We start from the raw sequence: 10,325 nt of genomic DNA, 5'->3' as shown, positions 1-10,325 counted from the left end.
ACAAATTAAGAACGGAATGTAACTTCATTGTAGGAAACTAAAGTGAAATAATAGTAATTATAACATAATTTCAGAAAACATTCTTTCAATAATAAACTAAGGATAAGGTGACGAACAACCAAGTATCATTAACACTTATTTTTTAGTTATATCAAAATAAAATTACAGGGTAAGTTGAATTGTTAAATGAAACGAATTGTTATTAGTATATTTACCATTCCTGTAATAAACCAATTTTTCTTAATTTTAGATTTACGTGACTCATACATTCAGGGATGTATCAACAACCCTTTTTACTTTCGATGAAAATTGAAAAAAGGATTTCTTCCTCAGTGAGTAAAGTGAAGAAGGAGAATTAGATATAGAATGTGAATGCTTGTTTAAACGAAACATGAATTAAAATGTTAAGTAATCTCAGCAAATTTTTCAGTAATTCATCATTGAAGTCCTAGTCAACTTCCAGATAGATACAATTTCTCAAAAAAGTTTTGAATATTGATAAGAGCTTTTTATAAATATATTATCTACGTTGTAAAGCATTTTGAAATTTCATTAGCGCTATAATCAGCGTTATTTGTCAAATTAGAAATAAATCTAGATATGTAAATAGAAATTACAAGATATTTAATTAATATTCGCGATTAACATACGCAAAAAATCTATGGTAAGCGTATAAATATTGAGCAAATATTTTCGTAGTTTTAAAAATCAAAAAAATCGAAATTTAACTCTCAGTTAGGTTGATAAACAGTATGTATCAACTGATACGTACATATGTCATATTATCTCAAGTTGTATACTATACCAGTTGGTATATACCATCTAACTGATATGTAGTGGCATATTACTGGTGACTCTAATAATAATAAATCACAATGTAAACGTTCTATGTTCTTTAATATAATTCTTTAATATAACTAGCTTATCACTTTACTTTAATAAAAAACGGAAAAAAGTTTTGTCTGCTTTCTCTTTAGTTTTAAATTTCTTTATTCTTTAAATCTTTATTTTTGGTTATTTAATCGGTCATAATAAGTGACATAGTTTTCTTAATGATCGGTTCGTATCCTCGAAAGCTCGGCTGAATTTTACGATAGTTCAACAAGTTGCACAAACGAGAACTACCATCCAATGGGGATACACACAAAAGAGGACAACCTAATTATTCAAAACTTCAGGTTTTTTACTATGATAAAATATACGTTATATATTATATAACTACGTTCTTCCCTTTTAATTTTTACTAAGAAAAATGCAATGCTACTTCTTGAAATTATGTACATACATGTTTTGATATTTCTCTTGAAATTTTTCTTGAAATTATGTACATACATGTTTTGATATTTCTCCTGATTTTCTCGGTACACTTTAATTTGCTGTGTGACCAGATTTTTAACCTATAATTAATTCCTCATATCTAATTAATGGTTGAATGATTTAATCTGGAACATCTTGATTTAATTTAATATAGAACATCAATCCTTGAAAATATTCCTGATCTAATTTAATTTATTTTCATAAATTTGAGGAAAACATGGAAAAAGGAATCATTATTAAAACGTTATAAAACGCATACCTTATCAACCATATTAGGATTTTTTTCAATTCTTCGAGGATTACGAATAATATAGTTTTTCGTATCAAATTGTCTTTCGATGAACGCAATAATTTAATGATACAAGTTACATCGTATTCAAATTTTCAAATTACGTTAATCCCTACCTTAGAGAGGATATAATTCTATATTATACATAGATATAATTAAATAAAATTAAATATCTTAAATTTTTGTAATAAAATAAAAATTATCTAGCTGTGATCTGTGAGCTCACAATACCACTTGAGAGTTAATCATAATTTTTGTAATAATATATAAAAAATTCTTTGTAATCTAATCTCCAATTGACTCAATATTTTCTTAATAGTTATCCTGATACATATACCGATTTATTTTATAAGGAAAAGAAAAATTTGAAGATCATATCAAAATTTCTAAAGTATTTTCTTGTAATCTCGGTTTATGGAACATGTTGCTCTTTAATCTTATTTCAGAATTTGACGGCGGCGTGTCTTGTTCTGTCAAAAGGAATGCCTGTATGATTTAAACTTTTATTTATGTTTCTCGAAACACTAGGAGTTTGTTTTTCTATTTTCATGATCACCCAGTTTCTATCTTGGACAAGACTTCCGGCTGTATTATAAATCAGTTTTATGTTATCAATAGCATTCAAAGTTACACCATTTAATTGAGGAAATAAAAACCCCGATATATAAAATAAAATCACGCAATTTTGGCGAACTTTTATTGCTGCTGAGGCAATTGAAAAATTGTAAATTTAATATTTGAGTAACCTTAAAATTATTTAACGGTCATTCTAATTAGTCAATGATTTCTCTGCTAAAAGTTTCTTTACGGTTCACTGATCCTAATGTCGGTGTTTGTAAAAATTACAAAAATTAAAAGACATTATTTAAAATCAAATTAAGAAGAATTCGTTAATAAGTCAGATACATTTGATTCATGATTACTTATAACGAAGTAGAAGCTTCGATTGTACAAATCACCAACTGAAAATCAGATAACTATGCCTGGAAGGCGAAATTGGAATATTTAGACGCAACTTGTCCGGTAATTTGTTGACCCAGTTTTTTCAAAAACAAAATCGATAATCTCGTTCTACGCGATTCTTGATCTAAACATACACGATCAAAAAAAGATGTGATTATTAATGCTAGAACTGTCAACGATTAACGCATAAAATTTCCATCAGAGACATAAAGCAAAAAGAATAGAAAAATTTTATAATTACATGGAGTACACAAACTTTTATTTATACATTTTATGAAAAATCATTTAAATTTCTAAAAGTACACTGTACTACGAAATTGGACCATTTCGATCATTTTGTTAGTCGTGTTCGACCACTTTGTTTCTAGATTTAAATCGACAAGAAGATGGGTCATTGTAACTGTTCGATCCAATTCGGACCAGTCATGTCGACCAATGTGACAACGAATAAAAAGTTATTTTTTGATCATTAATCAATCTCATATGGATGCCTGAGAAAAGATGCGGTGAAAAGGTGCAGCCAACAAAAAGAAAAATTATAGTTGAACTAAAGGAACGTTAATTACAGTCGAAAGTGTTTCGACTTGATAAATGCGTTCTATTTCACCTTTACAATCAGTAATATAAGACTTTTCGTTTAGAATCGTACGATCGTTATCTATTTTAAATTAAAAATGAATAACGGATACATAAGAGAAGGAAATAAATAAACAAACAGATAGAAATATGAATAAATAAAGAATACAAATAAAAAAACTAAACAATAGTGTAAATAATATAAAAGATAAACAAGTAATAATTATCAGCAATATTACTATGTTCTGAAGCACAAGAGAATAAAACAATCCAAAAGTAAAAGTGATATCACGAAATAAAGTTGCAGATTATTTAGTGTGGATATCGAATATATTAATATTCTTCATAGCCTGTAGTTTAGATAAATTGACCGCAAAATTTAAAAGATATGAAATGCGTTGTATAAAAGCCATATATTAAGTAATAATTGATTTATGAATGAAGGTTATGAATTCTACAAATTAATCAAATTGATCAACCATCGGTTCATATGATATGGAGAAAGTATCGACAGTGAGAGTAAACTATATCATCAAACGCGTAATAGTAATTTTATTTCGCCCACGTAATAATCATTTTATTTCAACGAATGCAATTCATATGTGGGCAGCGTCTAAGAAACAGGATTTATCTTCTCAATGCTTCTAGAAACTGGCGTAGTATCTAGTATCTAGTGTCTTGTATAACCAATATACATCACATATATCACATGATAAATTATATACAGGGTGGGAAGAAAAGTTTGTCGGTTTGTCGGCTATCATAGATGGTTATTCTACATCTTCGATTTGATGGAGATACGTGTAAAGCGAAATTGATCTTGACTTTCAAGGTCAAAAAAATTTTCTTAATCATTTAACATTGCAGACGCGTGCGTGCTAACAGCGACTTTATGGTTTCGGACGCGTAGATGTCTATATTACGTAATGTTTACATTTCGAGTAATGTTAACAGTTAGTTTTATCATTTTATTATTTAGACTCACACTTATGCTACAATGTTGAACCAAACGTTAGTAAAACATAGTACGAAAATTACGTAAAATAGACATTCAAAATCATAAAGTCGCTGTTAGCACGCACGCGTCCGCATGATTAAGAAACTTCTTTGTCATTTTTCAAAAGAACTATTAGGTTACGATTTATAATGAAAAGGATACAGTGCAAAAAAAAATTTTTTGAGCTTGAAATTCAAGGTCAATTTTGCAGCAAGTTTTTTACGTGTATTCACACCAAATCGAAAATGTATAATTCATCTATGATAGCCACGGACAGACTTTTCTCTCCACTTTATACATGGTAACGTACATAACACGTACGTTTTTCTCTTCTTTTTCTCTTTCGCCGAACGAAACAATTGTACGTAAAAATTGATGTCAAAACAACTGTGTTAAATTTCACGGAACGAACAGAGATTTCGAATCAACGAACGGCTCCAATGGAAAAATATCCGGTGGATAATAAAATTTCTAGACCCCTGGTCGGTATAATCTGCTGCTTTGCATAATTTGCGGGTAATTTTATTGTTTACGGAAATTCGAGCGATCGCTGGAAATCGCGGACATCCATCAAGAATGAAGGAGAAAGAAGGTTCATCATGTCAGCCGGCGGTTTACGGTTCGCTTATCATCTACCTCTGCTGGCCTGCATTTCGTACAAAGGATATCTAGACTTACGAGAGTGTGCAATTACTTTTCTCTCGAGAATCGCTGGAATGCGATCGCGAACGACCATCATTATCGCCGACAGCTCCGTTCCGATGAAAGTATCGAACTCGATCATCGATCATATTATTAATCCTCGGATAACGATTTGATCGATTCTGTTCCTGCAGCGTGTCCAGCAATGGAATTATGTCACTAGGTGAATCATAGTTTACGAGGAAACACTTGCGGTAACAGGACACGTGTTAACACGTGAAAGATTCCACGGCCTGAATACCTTCATTTATTTTTTCATCAAAAGTTGTCCACCATCTCTGCGTCTGACTTATGGGGGAAAAAAAAAAAACGAACAATCAATCGATTCGGAATCAAACAATTAGATGAAAAAACATCTAAACGGCACAAACTTCGTCGATACCGAATTCCACTGTCAGAATTAGCAATGTGTTATACGATGTGTAAAGACGAATGCATAATCGCGCGTAGTGACACGAAGTTTCCGCGTGCGCCTAGTCCGTCATGCCTTTCGTTTTCGGTTTCAGTTGCATGTGCGAATAGCGACGAATAAGTAGGCCACGGATACGAACGACAAGCTCACCATGTTCAAGCAAGAAAACGAACCGGTACCGATACGTTTGAAGATGATTGAAATAAAGAGAAGGAAAAAAACAGTCGAAAACGATGCTGTGAATATGTAAAACGTAATTGGGATGATTCAATGACCTCCTTTTCAAATGTGAAGTAAAATAAAGCGACTAAACCGGTAAATCGCATCTTTGACACCGCAATATCAAAATTAAATAAGACATTCCTGGAAACAAGCGCTAATTTATTAATCACGAGCGCTTACTCTATTAGCGCCTTTTTTATGTTTGTTTTTGCGGATGCAAAAACTTTGAAAAACGCAGCGTCATACTGTTTATTAGCGACATGAAATGTAGCACAGATTTCTTCTATCAATCGTTGATAAATCATGTCATGAATCACGTAATTAGAGAAATAAATCGTGAGCGTTTTGTGCATAAATTATCATTTATGCACAAAAAAATGAAGGAAACGACGAATTTTCATTCGCACTGCTATCGCTTCGAACTGGATAGACCTGGAATTGGATTTAGAAAGTTCTCTGTCATAATATGCCCGATTTTCGTAACTGAGAATAGCTTTATTATTTAACACAAATAATAGCGAGATCTAGCTCTCAAACGACATACACTGTCAATAATCAGTTGTACAGAAAGAGCAGACAGTATTTTATTTCACAAATGAATAAAACTTGAAAATCAAGCATTGAAAGAAATGTTAGATATGCCGTATCGCTTTAACAGTCATTTCTTATTCAATTGGATAAACAGCATAATTTATTCGATGATGATTTGCTATGATAAATATTCAAGTTTTTGTTATCGCAGTCAATCGCAGTTTATAAATATTGAAAAGTAACACGTGGTTATACTTGTTAGATAATACAGCATTTAGATAATGGGAAATGATATGTAAACGAAGCGAAATAATTACAAACAATAAACTTTAACCTTTCCGCAATCGTCTCTCGGAACTTGAAAATGGAAAACTTTTACGAAAATGGAAAATGAGCAAACACCATCTATTGGAGGGTTGAACAAGCAAGACCTAAGGGTTGGAAGCTGTCACTACCGTTCGATAACACTACTCTTCAAGACTTACCAAGTCCTTTCATGCTAAATATTAAAATCCCATAATATTGACTCCCATGCATTCCAGACCGACTGAAGCATCCGTTTCACCAACATTTCTAATCTTTCTCATTCGATTCATTTCAAATTTGAAGTCGAAAGAAAATGTCCTACCATCTCTTGGCGAAAGGAATAAGCGGAAAATCGTGGGCTGTGGTTGCGCACGCGTGCACGTTATCGATAATGACGTCGAAGGGGTGAGAAGCGGAGAAGAGACAAGTGCGATGAGACGATATCGTTTCAAACGGTGGAACCGTTCAGTGGCCGGCGCGAGACGTGCTATCGTTGGCGCCTGAGCGTCACCACTCCGAGAGAAATCGTCCTCCTCCATCAGGAGCAAATAGAAAATACCCAAGACAAGAGTTGCTCAGGAAAACCGGTACGACGGCGTGGTGGGGTGTGTGACTGTGGCAGAGTAGGAAACAAGTCGGTGAGAGCCGCTTAGCAAAAGGAACGAGTTGAAGTAGCAGAAAGGATTGGCAAAATGTCGCGGAATAAGAACGTCAATGCATTTACTGACGAACGGAGAATCGACATCGAGAAGCCGTACTGGGATCAGAGCACGTATAAGGGTAGGGCGCTGCACTTCCTCACGGTCACGAACCCTTTGAATCTGTTCCTCAGCGCCAAGGAACTCGAACATGCTCGAGACATCGTCACCAAGTACAGGTAGTTAATATGTATGATGTTGACAATACACGTGACATCGTACGTGATTATCCTGCATCAAAATGTATGTTAATAATAGCTGTTTACGTGCTTTTAGCATTAGCTATTAGCTTAATGGTTCGTGCATGATATTTATGACGTAGGAAAGGAGACAGTCTGGCACAACTGAAGGTGACGGAGGACGAGTTGTGGAAATGCAAATATCGGTACGACAGCGCGTACCATCCAGACACGGAAGAGAAAATGTTACTAATCGGACGTATGAGCGCCCAAGTTCCGATGAACATGATGATCACCGGTTGTATGTTAACGTTCTACAAGTACGTACTTGGCTATTGACGTTAATCCCTGTGACAATCTAAATTTGACCGAGAAAACGGGAATGAGTTTATCGTATGGCGACATTGAACGCGTTGATAAATGCCGCAACGATCAGACCTTTCACCCTGTGTAATTCCCGATTTCGTTCGTGTTGTATGCCTAATGACAGCGAATCACGTTCACGTTTTCACGCGATCACGTGAAAGCAAACGCGAAGAACCAAAATAAGAAAGCATATAAATATCAAGGTGAACAGTTTCGTTTATAATTTTTCAGAACAACTGCACACGTCGTTACCTGGCAATGGGTAAATCAGTCTTTCAACGCTATCGTCAATTACACAAACCGCAGTGGTTCCAGCCCAATTCCAAAAAACACGATTTTACTGAGCTACGCTATTGCGACTGGAGGGGCTGTGGTGACAGCCCTCGGCTTGAATCGTCTCTTCCGGAATGCACCACCCTTGGTAGGTCGATTAGTGCCGTTCGCAGCAGTTGCCGCTGCCAACTGCGTAAACATTCCCTTCATGAGAATGTCCGAGCTACAAAACGGAATCGAATTACAAACGGAAGATGGGACAAAGGTCGGCAATAGTAGATACGCCGCGAGGAAGGCCATCCTTGCGGTTACTCTGTCTCGTATTCTCATGTCTGCGCCGAGCATGAGTAAGTATCGCGATTATTTTCATTATGTCGTCCGATGTCAAAGTTTATCACTCGATTATAAAAAATTAAAAAATTTCATCTGTTTTAGTATTGGCGCCCGTTGTAATGAACTTCATGGATCGACGACAACTACTGCGTAACGCGAGATGGGCTGTTGTGCCTATACAAGTACTAATTTGCGGAGTGTGTCTGACATTTGCTACTCCTCTCTGTTGTGCTTTGTTCGTACAACGGGTACCAATTTCGGTGGATGATTTGGAACCAGATGTCCGGGAACAGGTGCTCTCCAAAAATCCCAATCTTCGAACGGTGTACTACAACAAAGGACTTTGAACAAGTTACTGAAACGCAGTCGAGGAAACTATGTACAATTGTGAAATAATGTATCGCGAATTTGTGCAAGTTCAAAAGTCGTGATATTTCTACACATAAAATCGTCGACGATTCAGAAACGATTCTATTAGAATGAAAAAACAGATGCAAGCATATTCCCAAACTCTATTTGCTAATATTACGACCACTTGTCGTGATTATTGAAAGCTGTCAAGGACAGGCAACGGAGACAATAAAATGGTACAATAAAGTAATATTTATTGAATAACATTTACGTTTCAACAGTATTCAATGGCCGATGATTAAGCAATAGTATTTCTTTTTTTGGTGTGTTCTCTTCACTACTGCCAATCTTTCGCACAGGCGGTGGAGCCCTTAATTTCCGGCCATGTTTACCACTTTTCCTCTGCCAGAGACCGCTTCTTGGTCGATTTCCAAGCTCTCTGTTCTTCTGTGCACTACCGATTGGCGTTGAACCATGCAAGACATTTGACAATCTACCCACAGTCGCCATGCAGGTTTGGTGCAAACTGAACTCTTTTTTGCTAGGCATTTTAACAATCACGCGATCCCCATCGCTCTTCGTTATCAGGCCACACGTCCCAGCAGCATGAATAAGAGCACCTCCTTTACCTGGATATTTCTCTACGCAATTCACAATCGTTCCTTTGGGCAATGCTCCCAATGGATAAGCATCTCCCTCAGAGGCTCTAACGTGATTTACAGGAATGCCCCGATGTGTTCGGATTATGTCTCCAACTTTCATATTTTCTGTGGCAAGAATATATCGCAATTCATTGCCGCCTCCAACCAAAGCTACGAATGAAGTTCTACAGCCATCTTTGAATACTGCTAGCACTTTGTCTTCTTTCGGAGGTACGTTGAGATCGGTAGGCCCATCTCTAATCCACTGAATCCAATGGTATTTGTGTTTGATCCCTCCGCCGATACCTTTTGCCACCACTCTTCCTGTTTTAATCATAAATAACATTAACAAGAAAGAATTTAACATTTGTTTTATTACACGCTAATTGAATTTCCCGCTGTTCTAGGAAATTCTTTATCGACTGATGGTTCTATCGTATTCCGTCAGTATACAAAAACTTTTCATCAAATTACTAAAGTATCTGCTCAAAATGGAATAACATTAAAGATAAATTAATGAAATTTGAGTAAAATACGCACCCGTGACGGGATCTCTGCCTGCTAAATTCGTAACGTTTAAAGGCTCAATCGTGTACTTGTCTTGGAAATGAACAATCCTCCGGTAACTTTTCCCTTTCTCTCCAGGTTTCGGCTTTTTCACAAGATTCCATTGGCTTCTTTTTGGCTGTAGTTGAACCGACACCGACGCGGCTTTCGAACAAACTTCAACAATTTGTCTCGCGAAAGCACGACCTATCAACGACATCGCAGACATTTTGACTCATGGCGACTACAGTGCCATCACCTCGTAGCTTAGAAGCATGTTTCACTGCAGCGGTTGTCACCAGATGTCACCAGAAATGTTTCTAGCAGATTCGTAACCGTTAGTTGACTCGCGTTAATATTCCGTTTCGTGTCAGTTCAAAAATTTTCGCGTTTGAATTAATGAATGTACGACATCGTAATTAGAAGTAATATTACGAAAGTATCAAGCAAGATGTAACAGATACATAGTTGAATCGTACGATTAGTGATTAACATACGAACTGAGAAAACCGGGCATCGAAAATTACGAGTGCTTCTTACGTGAATCCTAATGCAATTAGTCAACGATCGTGAAACAGAGAAAACTGAAAACAAACGCTGGCAGAGCATGAAAAATAGGGCGT

At 35.7% G+C, this 10,325-nt stretch overlaps 2 protein-coding genes across 2 annotated transcripts; one reads left to right on the top strand and one right to left on the bottom strand.

Moving 5' to 3' along the window:
• The first annotated feature begins 6,733 nt into the window (after window positions 1-6,733).
• On the top strand, window positions 6,734-8,798 carry LOC122532669 (sideroflexin-1). The gene is made up of 4 exons (XM_043661650.1): window positions 6,734-7,192; window positions 7,336-7,512; window positions 7,790-8,178; window positions 8,267-8,798. The coding sequence occupies exons 1-4, from the start codon at window positions 7,008-7,010 to the stop codon at window positions 8,509-8,511; spliced, it is 996 nt and encodes a 331-aa protein (XP_043517585.1). The 5' UTR covers window positions 6,734-7,007; the 3' UTR covers window positions 8,512-8,798.
• LOC122532670 (39S ribosomal protein L2, mitochondrial) lies at window positions 8,753-9,963 on the bottom strand. The gene is made up of 2 exons (XM_043661652.1): window positions 9,697-9,963; window positions 8,753-9,480 (listed from the first exon to the last, which is right to left on the bottom strand). Exons 1-2 carry the CDS (start codon window positions 9,929-9,931, stop codon window positions 8,783-8,785), a joined length of 933 nt encoding a protein of 310 aa, XP_043517587.1. The 5' UTR covers window positions 9,932-9,963; the 3' UTR covers window positions 8,753-8,782.
• Window positions 9,964-10,325: the final 362 nt, after the last annotated feature.

Source organism: Frieseomelitta varia, unplaced genomic scaffold (genome assembly GCF_011392965.1).
Source record: "Frieseomelitta varia isolate USP_RPSP 00005682 unplaced genomic scaffold, Fvar_1.2 scaffold_463, whole genome shotgun sequence".
NCBI classification, from domain to species: domain Eukaryota; kingdom Metazoa; phylum Arthropoda; class Insecta; order Hymenoptera; family Apidae; genus Frieseomelitta; species Frieseomelitta varia.
This window is presented reverse-complemented; position numbering and strand designations above follow the sequence as displayed.

Coding starts and splice junctions, on each gene's coding strand:
- LOC122532669 (XM_043661650.1), top strand. CDS start 7,008: ATGTCGCGGAATAAGAACGTCAATGCATTTACTGACGAACGGAGAATC. Junction 7,193..7,335: donor GACATCGTCACCAAGTACAG/GTAGTTAATATG, acceptor TTTATGACGTAG/GAAAGGAGACAGTCTGGCAC. Junction 8,179..8,266: donor CATGTCTGCGCCGAGCATGA/GTAAGTATCGCG, acceptor CATCTGTTTTAG/TATTGGCGCCCGTTGTAATG.
- LOC122532670 (XM_043661652.1), bottom strand. CDS start 9,931: ATGTCTGCGATGTCGTTGATAGGTCGTGCTTTCGCGAGACAAATTGTT. Junction 9,481..9,696: donor AGGCAGAGATCCCGTCACGG/GTGCGTATTTTA, acceptor TGATTAAAACAG/GAAGAGTGGTGGCAAAAGGT.